Source organism: Copadichromis virginalis, linkage group LG23 (genome assembly GCF_057382275.1).
Source record: "Copadichromis virginalis isolate Kocher_CV1m ecotype Utaka linkage group LG23, C_Virginalis_male_GT1.1, whole genome shotgun sequence".
NCBI lineage: Eukaryota > Metazoa > Chordata > Actinopteri > Cichliformes > Cichlidae > Copadichromis > Copadichromis virginalis.
Genome location: NC_140639.1, coordinates 22,174,963 through 22,189,438, shown reverse-complemented (window position 1 = coordinate 22,189,438; position 14,476 = coordinate 22,174,963). Strand labels below are relative to the sequence as shown.

At 40.9% G+C, this 14,476-nt stretch overlaps 1 protein-coding gene across 1 annotated transcript in view; it reads right to left on the bottom strand.

The window, feature by feature from the left end:
• LOC146680824 (NACHT, LRR and PYD domains-containing protein 3-like) overlaps positions 1 to 11,408 on the bottom strand; it is a 35,657-nt gene extending 24,249 nt beyond the window's left edge. The window contains exons 1-8 of the mRNA XM_085448827.1: positions 11,356 to 11,408; positions 7,429 to 7,560; positions 5,055 to 5,177; positions 4,816 to 4,938; positions 4,577 to 4,699; positions 4,338 to 4,460; positions 1,643 to 1,765; positions 1,404 to 1,526 (exon numbers count right to left, since the gene is read on the bottom strand). Of these exons, the coding sequence (XP_085304953.1) occupies positions 1,404 to 1,526; positions 1,643 to 1,765; positions 4,338 to 4,460; positions 4,577 to 4,699; positions 4,816 to 4,938; positions 5,055 to 5,177; positions 7,429 to 7,511 (821 nt within the window). The 5' untranslated portion in view covers positions 7,512 to 7,560; positions 11,356 to 11,408. The remainder of the gene's footprint in view (positions 1 to 1,403; positions 1,527 to 1,642; positions 1,766 to 4,337; positions 4,461 to 4,576; positions 4,700 to 4,815; positions 4,939 to 5,054; positions 5,178 to 7,428; positions 7,561 to 11,355) is intronic.
• Between the last annotated feature and the right edge of the window lie 3,068 nt (positions 11,409 to 14,476).

The window sequence follows — 14,476 nt, the reverse complement described above, 5'->3', positions numbered from 1 at the left end:
CAACAAGGAACTCAAAATAATCCAAAGTTATCCAAGTTATAAAATTAAAAAGAAAGCTTAGAAATAATAATCATTAGTAAAAATACTGAGTTACAAGCAACATTAAAGGAGACTGACTTATGGTCATGGAAAACAACTCAATTTATGTGAAAATGGTCGACGGTAACACGATAAGTGAAGACCAAGTCCAAAGAAGGCTGGAGACAAAGAAATACTGGAAGAGCATATGGAAAAAGGACGTAATCCATGACACCAATGCTCAGGGACTAGTAGAAATAACAGCAGACCACAGCAACATCCTTGACCAGGATCCAGTAACCATAAGAGTGGCAGACAGTCATGATACCCTGTGACCACGCTTAACTACTTGCCAATAACCTGCCTCTGCACAACATGAAGCTCCTGTCAGGCATCACAGTGGGTCAATACCTGAGCAAGGCCCACAAAAGAATAGGCAGTAACACCAGAGGGCCAAAACACCAGATCCTGATAGACAGATCAATCACTTGAGACTGTAAGATCGGATTCACCAACCTGTGCACCACCTGAATTGACTACAAGAATACATGTATCCTGGAAAGCTTACGACTTTAGGAGATCAAGTTGGCCCAAAAAGCCCTCTTTGGGAATTTGACGGTGATGTGGTGAACCAAACTAATTGCCAACTTCTAGCCAATTGCACAAGTAGCCATTAAGTGTGGGGTTTACCAAGGAGATTTTTCTGTCCCTGCTGCATAGGCCTGAACCCCCTCAGCCAGATCATCAACAAGACTGGCTATGGATACCGACTAGAGAATGGAGCAAACATTGGCCACCTCCTCTATATAGATGACATTAAGCTCTATACCAAGAGTGAACAAGACATCGATTCAGTGATCCATACCACTCTGATCTACAGCAATGACATCAAAATATCATTCCCACTGGAGAAGTGTAGTCAGATGGTAACAAAGAGGGGGAAGGTAGTCAGGACTGAGGGAATTGTGTTACCAGAAGGAACAATTGCAGACATTGCTAAAAGTACCTTGGAATCCCACAGGCAAATGGGGAAACACGAAGAGGCGTTTCGAAGAGAGAACTGATGCCACCGACCAGCCAATCTGTAGCATGCAGTCTGACAGTCATATTTTAGTACCTGCTGAGATAGTTTTGGAACCCCAGCTGACCAGGTACTATGACCTACATACTAAATGAAAAAAGAGGCTATAATAGCATGGGCCCAGTCTGTCTTTGCATGTGATTGGCTGCATGGTTTGCTGATCAAAATAATTCCCCACTGCTGCAGGGCTGAAGATTCGGCTCCAACATACCGACTAGGACTGGGCAATATATAGAATTTTTTAAATACAGATAAATTTAGATTCGATTTCATTGTCTCAGCACAGGTAACTGTTTCTGCTTACTTTTTTGCAGCAGAAGGCCGTTGTCCATCAAAGGAAATTCCCATATCCTTTGAAATGTCGCTCCTGACGGACACGCAGCTCGGTTTACGTTTAGATTCAGGAGAGACGATTCGGTCACGGACCCTGACAAATGCCCCAAAAATTGTACAATATAGCAAATATGGCCACACATTTTATATGTACATTAATACTGATTATTTGATTTCATTGTCTCAGCACAGGTAACTGTTTCTGCTTACTTTTTTGCAGCAGAAGGCCGTTGTCCATCAAAGGAAATTCCCATATCCTTTGAAATGTCGCTCCTGACGGACACGCAGCTCGATTCATGTTTAGATTCAGGAGAGACAACTCTGTCACGGACCCTGAGAAATGCCCCAAAATTGTACAATACATTAGTACTAGGGATGGGAATCAAGAATCAATTCTTTATTGGGTCCACTTGTGCTACAATCATGGATGGAAAAGCAACAATCTTTGATTGAAATTACTTTATTGCACAAAAGGACAAGAGAACAATGATAAAGTAAACAGTCCAGGACAGAAACAACTGCATTATTCTGCTAACACTGTGTGCAAGCAGCTGCACAGACAGCACGTTAACACTAAGCTTTCCAAGAACTCAAAGCAATGTTAAAGCTGAGTGAATGTCGACTCAAGCCAAAGCCTGAACTGCAACAGATAACAAACAGATGAACAGTAAGTCTGCAGCATCTGTTTCTACCTGTTCATGTTTCTACTCAAGCACAATCACTGTGGCGATCAGTTTAAAGTCTGGCGGGTCGCGGAGTATGGGGGTGCCTACTGGGGTCAGCGGGGGAGCTGGCCCCAGGGAGGGGTCACCTGCCCCTCCCTTCCTTCCCTCCCCATCTCCAGCTGCCTCCCTCTTCCCGCTCCACCACAACCACCCACACATGCAGGACCTTGGAGTAGGGGTATGTCACCAGGGTGCAGAGGAGGCTACCCCCCCCCCCCGTCCCCTTCTGGCTGCCTCTGCCTCAATTTTATCCCACAACTTAGACATTCACATTACTCACACTCTCATTACACATACATATAGGATCTTGGGGGTGGGCACGCTACACGGAATCCAAAGTACCATCAGGGTGTACACCCCACCCCTGCCGTCGTTGCCCACCTCTCAAGGTTAAATACACGTAGACATTGAGGGCTAGCAGGAGGGACCATGCGCTTACCTGCTGCTCTCTGGCAGGTAGCTCCATGCCCTCCTGGGTTTTAAATGCACCTTAGAACACACATGCATCAACACTACAATGAGCGGGTGGAGGGAGGTTTGGAGTCTTCTCTCACCCCCATTCTCTGCGACCTGCTGGAGCGGGGGGGCTAGGAGGAGGAGTTGGCCGTCCGATTGCGGTCTGGAGTGTGGGGCCTCCCTGCTGCTGCGGAGTCGGGGCGGTCTGCCTTACCCCACCGCAGGGAAAAGGGTAACACCACCTGGGTCTGGGTGCTGTTCCCCCTCCAGGGGCAAGGGTACCTAGACCCGGTTTGTAGAGTACGCTTGGGGAGTGTGATCGTGTGTACAGCGTCTCTTTATGTCTGTCTCCACGTTGGTTGAGTGTGGAGTAAGAGCATATGAGAGCATGAGGGTGGGAATGGAGGTTTGTATATGTGTGTGCCTGTATTTCTGTGTCTATATGTCAGGTTGGGTGTCAGGCGCCACCTCTCTGGGGACATCTCAGGCCCTCCAAGGTTTGGAGGCCCATCTCCCCCTACCACCACTTCCCCTGCCAGTGGCGGACTCCCTCAGACATCGGTGCGTTGGTGGTTCTTTGTGTCCGGGGGTGGGCGTCCAGGTACACACCGGCTCACTCCTTGGCGGCCGCTTATCGGGGCCTGGAGCCTGGGGCTTGCTCGGGCCACTTCGGAGGTGGGGTGCCCCCGGCCTCTCGGCCTGGGGCTCGGTCACTCAGGCACAGCTGGCTGCCGGCGGAGCTCACGGGCGCGTCACTGCAACTCCCCCTGGCTTCTGCTCCGCGGCTGCTGAGTGAGCCCTCATCTGGGACTCTCCTCAGCTCTTTCTGGGACAGTGGCGCGGCTGCCCCTCTGTTGGTCTTCCTTGGTCTCTTGTGTTCTGGGGGCCTCTGGATGTCTGGAGTTTTGATCTCCTCCATACCTGCTTCATGCCCTGGAGGACGGGGCTGTGGCCCCCCCACACCCTCTAGCAGATTATTACATGAAGGAACCTTTTAAAAAACAAAAAACAAGCGCGTCCATGCTCACAGGTGTACACACGGGTGATCACACCCACAAACTACACCCTTTTTGGCTCCTACCTCAAAGCACACTGTGTTCTGTTGATCTTATGTGCTGCACAATAATGTTTAATATTTAGTATTTACTGTCATATTCCCATATATCATTGTGATGCTGTTTATTCTATTACTCTTGTTCTCTTCTGCTTGTTTTCTTTTTTTCTTTCTCAGCAGGTGATCCAGGTGATTGATATATGCATTTTTTATTTTATTATTATTTTTTTTTCTGCTCATTCTGTTGGTTTTTGTTTTTTGCCCTTCTCCCCCGTCCCTCTTCTCAGCTGTTTCTCTTTCCCTCTTTCTTTCTCCCCTTCTTTCCCCCAGTCAAGTCTGTCCCGTATTCAGTAAGTGAAAATAAAATAAACAATAAAAGGTGAATCAAATGGACCATTACGGCAAGGCTGGGATGGTCAATTAAATCCGTTGGGCATCTTTCTTTGCCTTTAGACAACAATTCTGATGGCAAAAGAGCCGAACGGGACAGGCAAAAAAAAATAAAATAAAAAAAATAAAAAATAGATTCAGGAGAGACGATTCGGTCACGGACCCTGACAAATGCCCCAAAAATTGTACAATATAGCAAATATGGCCACACATTTTATATGTACATTAATACTGATTATTTGATTTCATTGTCTCAGCACAGGTAACTGTTTCTGCTTACTTTTTTGCAGCAGAAGGCCGTTGTCCATCAAAGGAAATTCCCATATCCTTTGAAATGTCGCTCCTGACGGACATGCAGCTCGGTTTACGTTTAGATTCAGGAGAGACGATTCGGTCACGGACCCTGACAAATGCCCCAAAAATTGTACAATATAGCAAATATGGCCACACATTTTATATGTACATTAATACTGATTATTTGATTTCATTGTCTCAGCACAGGTAACTGTTTCTGCTTACTTTTTTGCAGCAGAAGGCCGTTGTCCATCAAAGGAAATTCCCATATCCTTTGAAATGTCGCTCCTGACGGACACGCAGCTCGGTTTACGTTTAGATTCAGGAGAGACGATTCGGTCACGGACCCTGACAAATGCCCCAAAAATTGTACAATATAGCAAATATGGCCACACATTTAATATGTACATTAATACGGATTATTTGATTTCATTGTCTCAGCACAGGTAACTGTTTCTGCTTACTTTTTTGCAGCAGAAGGCCGTTGTCCATCAAAGGAAATTCCCATATCCTTTGAAATGTCGCTCCTGACGGACACGCAGCTCGATTCATGTTTAGATTCAGGAGAAACTATTCGGTCACGGACCCTGACAAATGCCCCAAAAATTGTACAATATAGCAAATATGGCCACACATTTAATATGTACATTAATACGGATTATTTGATTTCATTGTCTCAGCACAGGTAACCGTTTCTGCTTACTTTTTTGCAGCAGAAGGCCGTTGTCCATCAAAGGAAATTCCCATATCCTTTGAAATGTCGCTCCTGACGGACACACAGCTCGATTCATGTTTAGATTCAGGAGAGACAACTCTGTCACGGACCCTGAGAAATGCCCCAAAATTGTACAATACATTAGTACTAGGGATGGGAATCAAGAATCAATTCTTTATTGGGTCCACTTGTGCTACAATCATGGATGGAAAAGCAACAATCTTTGATTGAAATTACTTTATTGCACAAAAGGACAAGAGAACAATGATAAAGTAAACAGTCCAGGACAGAAACAACTGCATTATTCTGCTAACACTGTGTGCAAGCAGCTGCACAGACAGCACGTTAACACTAAGCTTTCCAAGAACTCAAAGCAATGTTAAAGCTGAGTGAATGTCGACTCAAGCCAAAGCCTGAACTGCAACAGATAACAAACAGATGAACAGTAAGTCTGCAGCATCTGTTTCTACCTGTTCATGTTTCTACTCAAGCACAATCACTGTGGCGATCAAAAAAAAAAAAAAAAAAAAAAAACAGAACAGCCAATAGCTGTTAAGTAGCGCAGAGCCGAACCAATCACAGCCGCAGCGTCATGTCACGTGCCTTGTTACGTACAGCACAAGTGCCAAGCCGCACATGTGTATTTGTTTGGGAAGCAGCCAGCCACCGTACCGCCCAGGTAATGGAGGAAATGAGTGTGCCGACTAGAAAAATCAATCGAGCGTGACCGAAGGTTACCGAAGAGAAAACAGATGATGGTTCCAATGCCGGAGAGATTGTCGAACGGAAGAGCCATAGAAGTTCCGTAGTGTAAAGGTATTTCGGCTATTTCAAGTCTGACAAAAAACAGAGTAGCGTTCACTGTAAATTGTGCCGAAAGCAAGTCTGGAAATACAATAAACTGGTGCATGCTCAGGCTATGTCCACACGTACCCGGGTATTTTTGAAAACGCAGATTTTTCTATGCGTTTGCACCTTTCGTCCACACATAAACGGCGTTTTTGGTCACTGAAAACGAAGATTTTTAAAAACTCCGGCCAGGGTGGATATTTTTGAAAACTCCGTTTTTGCATTTACCTGTGGACTAGAAAAACGGAGAAAACGCAGCGTCAAAGGTGTGCGCATTTTTTGACGTCACACTGTGCGCCACGTTATTGTTTCGGTGAAATGAATTTCTACAATACTGTTACTGTTAATTCTACTCTCTGCAGTGTTTAAATGCTTACATATACACACAGTTACTGTCCCTCCACACATACGACTCGGTTCTGCTTCTATGCCCCAGCTTTGTTTACTTTTTCCCACCGAGGCTTCTAGACTTCTGATTGGCCAACATTTCTGCACGGTTAGGAATCTAGCGCCACCTGCTGCTTTGGCATGTTCATAGCAACATTTTCCTTCATTTCTGCCTTTATGTGTGGACGGGATTATTTTTTAAAACGAAAACGGAAAATCTCCGTTTTCAAAAATACCCGTGTACATGTGGACGTAGCTGCAAGCGCCAATTCGTCATTCGGCTTTTGTCAGACTAAAGTAACTGTTAAAACTGTTTGAAAAGCTAAGCTATACAACAAGGAGAGATTGAGAATTTCCTTTTAGTTCTCAGTTTATTTGATATTGACAAAAGTTAGTCAATTTTGTCTGTTCTTCTGTAAAACAAACTAAGATTTATTTTTAGAATTAATATTTTGTTTCTAAGTGGAATTGACAATTTAGTAGTCTGTTTCGTTTGTTCTATTTTGAAACTTAAACGCTTTAGCGGCTGCCTTTTGTGTAGTTTGCAATATTTGCCTTTATTTATCTGAAAAAGTCTCATGTTCCTTAAGTACATCTACCCTGTTGAACTTATTATGGGAAATAAATATTTAAATAAAAACAAGCTGCTGATTATTTCACATTTTACTTGTGAGCAACGGCACATTTAAATCTTACAAATATAGTTATTTGGCTTATATCGTGATAGATATCGTTATCGCCTGAAATGAAAAAAACATATCGTGATATGAAAAAATCTTATATCGCCCAGCTCTAGCTGTAATATTACATTTTTTTTAGTAAAAACCCCAACAGTGATTACAACAGAGCGGGGAAATGCCTCCAAAACCTGCAAACGTGCAATTAATTTACATGAATGTAATGTTTTTGATATGCTGCTTAGCAATGGTGGTGACTCTCAAAGTAGAGCCAATGAGAATCGATAAGAAATTCAATAAGGAATTAAATTTATAAGTCAATAATGAAATTGGAATCAATAAATTATAGTCAAATCCCAACCCTAATTAGTATCGATTAATTGATTTCATTGTCTCAGCACAGGTTGGCTGGTTCTGGTTACTCTTTTGAACACTTTGTGACATCTTACCTCTGGGATTTGGTCTGGATTTTGTGTTTCCGGTATGGATTGATTTTGGAGGAAGGGACTTCTTGATCTTCACACAGATCCATCCTGCTGAATTCACATCAATATGAGCTCAGAAACAGTTTCTACCTTTATCTGCAAAGCAGGTGGGAGACAAAAATATAAAGACAATAAAACTGATTTATCACTTCTAGTAAGGGTTCAAACATGAACTTCCTTGTTGCATATCAACTTTCCTCTGTTAGAGGAAATCGCTTTGGTTTGGTGCTGAAATTTTAAAAAGTGCTATAAAAGATACCTGTCTTCATTACAAGCAAAAAACAAATATTTAACTGACAGAAAACAGAGGTGAGACTGTACTTCAATCCACTAGATCATGCCATTCAGGACTGCAGCTATTGATTATTTTAGTAGTCGAATAACCTTGAATATTGATTATCCCATTGATTAATCATATAAGAACCTATTTTCTATCAATGAGCAATAATAAATATTGCAAAGAGAATAGACACAGAATGAACTGCTCACTGGTTTCCGTTTCAAAACTGCAATGTTTGAAAGTTAACCGCATGCAACATCTCTCAAACAAACAAACCAATTTGGTCCCACATGTGACCTAATTTTTCAATGGTGCGATTAAAAAAATCCTAGGCAGCACCAGTGCAGTGCCCTGTTATATTGTAGAAAGCAATGAGCAGATGGCTGAGTTTATTATTAAACTTCACTGAGACAATCTGCAAATCATCATCTTGTTTTTATTTTTGGTTAGCACATACCTTAAACACTTCAAGCTGTGAGCTAATGATAGTTATATAAGAGCAGACGCATGCAGGTGCAATAATCTGTACATTTTACCTCCAATGGACGCATGATCTGATTAGTCGACTAATCGCAAAAATAATCGGTGACTAGTCAACTATCAAAATAATCGTTTGTGGGAGCCCTAGTACACTGTTCACTATTATAGTCTGCTCAGAGCACTACGCTTCCACTACTGTAGATATACTCATAGAACTTCTGGTCTCTCTGTACATAATCTTTCAGGAGCAAAGTGAAGGAGGAGATGAAAGCAGCACAGCGGGAGGTGAAACGCTGCCTGAGGGAAGCAAAGGACACCTACAGGAGGAAGGTGGAGCAGAAGTTGGAGAGGAGGGTGGTCTGGAATGGTCTGAAAACCATCACAGGCCACAACACCAAGAAAAGCACAGTGGGGGGGACTGTGGAGAAGGAAAACGAACTCAACAACTTCTTCTTCAAGATCTGTATATTTGCTCAACTTACCTGTATAGAATTGCTCTTATTGCACTTACTAATCTTGCACTTCTGTTTAGATGCAAACTGTATTTCGTTACCCTGTATTTATACATGTGTAATGACAATAAAGTTGAATCCTATCCTAACCTTCTGATTACTACCTACTCTACCTCCTGAGCTACAGCCATCCCAAATTACTATTAAGTACATATCTAAAATTACCACTTTGAGACTGCATGGCAACCAGTAAAGTTTCCATCCATGCCTGCAGACTTGCATCTATTTCTTTAAATGACAGTTTCTTACTGAAATAATTAAAACTTAAGTCAAAAAAGTACAAACACTTAAACTTACTTAAGTGTTTATACATTTATAAAAATAACTTCCTGCAGCCATAAGCCCACTGCTGTTCATGAAAAAGAATGTAGGTTTAAGGTAGGGCTGAACGATATATCGCATTTGCGATAATATCGCGACATGATCAAGTGCAATTTTCTAACCGCAAAGGCTGCGATTATACTCTGGACATGTCCAAATTCATGGGCTGCATCCTCCTGAGGCCGCATTTGTAGACCGATTACGTCACAGCGACGTGCCGAAGGCTGTCCAAATTACTACCATATCCCAGAATTCATAGCGCGGCCCAGCCAAACTCCAGTTTCCAGCAATGGCGGCCGCTACTAAGTTTTAAAATTACTCATACTAATCTTTCTGGGTCACAAAATAAACTTAACATATTTTCAGGCGAGAAAGTAGTTGTGTAAACATCAAATATCTGCTCGGTTTATCAAGATATCCCATATTTGCAAAAGTGCTTCGACGTTTTCAGAGGCGTCTGCTACCCACCAGCTCGACAGCTAGCCAGGAGCTCGAGGGTTACTGATGCGGCCGAGAACGGCACAACTCCCGGCACATCATTTTCAGATCACCGCGGAGTTTCGCTGCTCGGGTTAAACGTAATATATAAGTCACTTAGACAACCTAAAAATGTTATTGTTGGGCTTTTTTCAGTGTTTTGTTTGTTCGTGAGTAAATCGGTTTGGCTGAGATTAAAGTTATTAGATTAGATAAAATAAAACTTTATTAATCCCCCGGGTGGGTTCCTCCTTGGTTTTCACACAGCTGACTAAACGTCAAACAGAAAACTTATTAAACAGAAGTATGAGACAGTCGAGAATTTACACCAGTGTCTGGTTATATTTTAGATAGCAAGAAGCAGACGGCCGAGTTTATTAAACTCCACCGAGACAGCGGTGACGCTAATCAGAACTAGACCGTCCAATTTCACGCCTTTAAATTTTAAAGGCGTGTCTGTGTGTGTGTGTTTATACAATTGCTATTATGTTTGCACTTTATGTGTAATGTTACTGACTGCAGAGATCAGTAAGATGTGTGTATTTTTTATTTATTAGTTTTATTTATTTAATATTATTTTTTAATTGAATGACTGTCTAGTAGTTCACAGATGTCGAAAAACTGAGTGTGGTAAAGCCACTGATTTTTTTTATGTATATTTCTGCAATCTGCACATTGTACTGACTTTCATTTTAATGTTTACACCAGGGTTCCTTGTCAGCACTTTATGCTCAGATGTTTGTAAGCTAAAAATAAACTATTGTGTATGTTCAAATATACTGTTGTGATTGAAGAAGTTAAATAAAAATGTCAGTCATCAATTCATGCATAACCTCATGTCATCATAACAGAGGTCTGTCTTCCAGGAAAGAACAGTTTAAAATTAATGTAATATAGTATTGGCCATAGTATATGATGTATTGCTTGTCTTTGTTTAATAATACAGAAGACAAAGACCTTAAAAAATAATCGCATATCGCATCGCAATCGCAATATTGGGGCAAAAAATCGCAATTAGATTATTTTCCATAATCGTTCAGCCCTAGTTTAAGGTACTTCCGCATTTGCTTCACTGTTCAGTGATCTTTTACCAATTCACCAATTCAGTTCGCCTATCTTTGACCAACTCCCACATAGGGAGTCAGAAGTTCTCTAGCACCTTTCAAGTCGAGTTTAGGCCCCAGTTAATGTTAAAAAGCCAAGGTACTCTGCAGAGTTTAAATCTAGGGGAGAACTGACCTACAGTAAAGTACTGTGGTATAAGTTTCACTTTCACAGGAAATAAAGCCAACTAAACGCTTATTTTGGGGCAAAGTCGGGGAATCGATTTATAAATTTGTCTGATTGCTCTATGTGTATGCAATTTTTATATACAAATAACCATTTTGATTAAAGGTTTCAGATAACACGTCGAAATGTGTGTCCAAATGCGTTTCAAGAAGGCCACTGTGTGTCCAGACTAGTGACTTTGCAGTTCGGAGTACGGCGTCTCCTCTTCATTTTTCGACTGACTGACTGAGGCAGAGAAAGCTGCCTTTATTCGAGGTTGTTGTTAATGAGTAAAGACCTGCATTAACGAGAACCTTGTGTTCCGCTGGTAACCTACATCTAACTGCTGCTGGAGAATAGTGTTACACAAAATGGCGCACTTAACGATCGGCCGTCTTCCAGCCTTCTTCACAATACCAGTTGTGAGTCTGTCAAGGACATGAACAATGAACTCACATACACCTGTCATTTCTGCAGGGGAAAAAAACTAAACTATATACTGCTGTTGTTAGCGAGGGAAAAACAAACAAACATAAAGACCGCTTTGATTACCTTTTAAAGGTGCTTCACAGAAGAAAATCATCTGCGCCACAACAATCAGGAAGGATTTCTTTTGCGCATGTGCAAAAAGAGCGGATATGCCGAGATGCCCGACGGCGTTTTTTTTTTCGTTTTTTTTTCAATGAACTTTATTTAGAACAATAGCAATGACAATATCAAAGCAAGTAAGTAAGTAAAATTTATTTATATAGCGCTTTTCACAGATAAAAAAAATCACAAAGTGCTTTACAACACAAGAAATGGAAATATAAAACAATGTCACAGTAAATAACAATGTAAAACAATAAAAGCAACGTAAGAGGAAATTAATAAAATGCTTTTCTAAATAAAAATGTCTTCAGCTGTTTTTTTGTTTTTGTTTTTTTTATTAGTAATATAAACATACAAACAAAATGCACCATATATTACAGATTCAGAGAATAGATATTTCTTACATATTAGCAACTTTCATACATAGTGAAAATAAAATATAAAGATGGGGTCACATAATTTAACAGATTATTTACTCACTAAATCAAAATCTTCCATAAAGGAAACAAAAAAGCAGCCTTTTTCTTTTTAACTAAAGTCAAAGATTTAACCAACAGGTTTAAGTCGTTTTTCCAGTAAGCTAGTGTTGGTATGGTCTTAAAAAAGCGACATTTATGTATAAAATGCTTGCACAAGATTAATGACACATTAACACCATAATTAGCTTTCTTTTCTTTCAAAAACACTCCAAACATTATCATATTTAAGGTAAATCTTCAGCTGTTTTTTAAAAGAATCAATGGAGTCCGCAGCGAAGAGACAGTGGAAGAGAATTCCACAACCGTGGTGCCACTGCCTGAAAAGCCCGATCACCACGAGTGCACGGTACCACCAGCAGTCTCTGATTTAATGACCTTAAAGCTCGAGAAGATGAAAGTGGTTTCAGAAGGTCAGATAAATATTGGGGAGCTTGACCATGTAGGGCCCTAAAGTTTAGAACTAAAATTTTAAAATGAAACCTAAAACTTACAGGCAACCAGTGAAGGGAGGCTAAAACTGTAGCAATGGGAATTGCATTTACCCGTGTGTTCCGCCCGGAGTCTTGAGAGTGTAACACCGGAAGGTGAGAAGCAGAGACTCATGACTGTTTATTAAGAGGTTAATAAAAGTTTACCTCGGAGGAGGGAAAGTTCAACCGAGCATCTTGTGGAGTTTATAGAGAGAACAAGATGAAACAAAAACTGGAGTAATATGCGATCTTCTCTTGGTGCCTGTTAAGAGTCGTGCTGAAGCATTCTGTACAGTGTGAAGACGATTTAAGGCTGATTTGTTAAAACAAGTAAAAAGGCCGTTACAGTAGTCTAAATAAGAGGAAATAAAAGCATGAATAATCATCTCAAGTTCAGGTTTCGACACCATTAGTTTGAGTTTAGAAATATTCCGTAAATGATAAAAACAGTTTCGCACCAGCTGCTTAGAATGCTGCTCGAGCACATCGAGCTGTCAAATATGACACCGAGGTTTCTAAAGCTCGATTTAACAGAAGGGTCTAAGAAGTGACATGCTGCCAAATTTCTGAGAGCATATGGTCTGTCTTTTATAATCCTTGGTGGGATGGCTAGGGAATAAGCTGGATAGATTAATCTGGACAAGGATTCAACCTTGGTTAACAGGGGTCAGGTCTTCAGCAAAGCGGATGCCTTCCTCTTTGCACACGTGTTCGCCTCCAGATGTCATCTCTCACGGCACGTCTCACAAACAGAATAATGATTTGTCGATGCTTATTCTCCGCCGCTCTTCCCACTCTGTGGACAACATCAACCACTTCTTCCATCTTCATCTTTAGGTCCGGAGCAATCCTTCCAAGAAGTTCCACCACTTCTTCTCTGATATTTTCATTTTTTTTCTCCTTTTTCCCTTTGATACAGAGACACCATCTTCATTTGTATCTTTCCTGGCTCAATACACAATCTTTAATGTCGTCATTATCTTTTGTGAGTGATTCAATCTCTTTTTCCAGGGGTTGTATTTTCTTTTTGCATTCTTGTAACTCCTCTGAATTAAACTGCACTGATTTAGCGATGGAAGCCAGGATGGTGCTATGTTGTTGAATTTGTTTGCTTCATCCATGCGGTCATCAACACGTTTTCCAAGACTCTCAATAGCTTTTAGTATAGTGTCAGTGGATGTGTTGGAGTCATTAGCCGTACCTTTTGCTTTTTTTTTCTCCATATGTGGTTTTAACAGTCTGTCCATCTTGTTGCTGCTGGAATTAGCCGTTTTCATCGGGGCTGAGTAGTCATGCTCGCTGTTTCTCTGGGTTGTGAAAGGGAGGTTTTTCACAGCCGGAGGTTTCGTGTTGTTGTTTTTCTTCATGATCGAGCTGAAACGTCGCCAATATAACTCAAAGGAGTGAACTATATAACTTCAAGATTAAAACATCGGGACTTTAGTGAGGAGTTCAGACGGATGCGACTGCTCAGTCCGCCATCTTGCCCTCACCCCCCTCCCCAAATTTGAAGTCTAGTCCGGCGTACACTTCGTGGTCCCATATATCCCACAATTCATAGCGCAGCAGTGGGTGTGGATTAGTGATGGTAAATTTGATTATTTTTACTGAATCAAGTTTCAATGAGTCACTCACCAAAGTGAATCAGATTTTTTGACTCATTTGAGTCACTGAGTCAGTTGCCTGGAGAGTGCAAAAAATGTACAATAACTTAATTTATTTCTCTTTTCATGTATATCCTACTGCTGAGATGAGTGATTGAAAAAGAAAAACAACTATTTTTATAGAGCAAAAAAAGCAAAAACAAAGATTTTTAAAGGGAACATTTGTTTTATCTATTTTTATTTTATTTATATTTTCCTCAAATGTGTCAAATATATATTTTTATATATATATTTAGTAGGGGTGCAACGATACACAAAATTCACGGTTCGGTTCGGTTCGATACTTTGGTGTCACGGTTCGATATTTTTTCGATACAAAAAAATGTTCATGCCTTTTTAATTTGTCATTTATTAAGATTATAAATATATATTTTAACTCAAAAGTACAGTTTTTAAATTTAACCCTAACCCTTGTGCGTGTTTTTTATTTTGACAGCGAATGCGCACCTGCGGACCACTTATGTGCAGC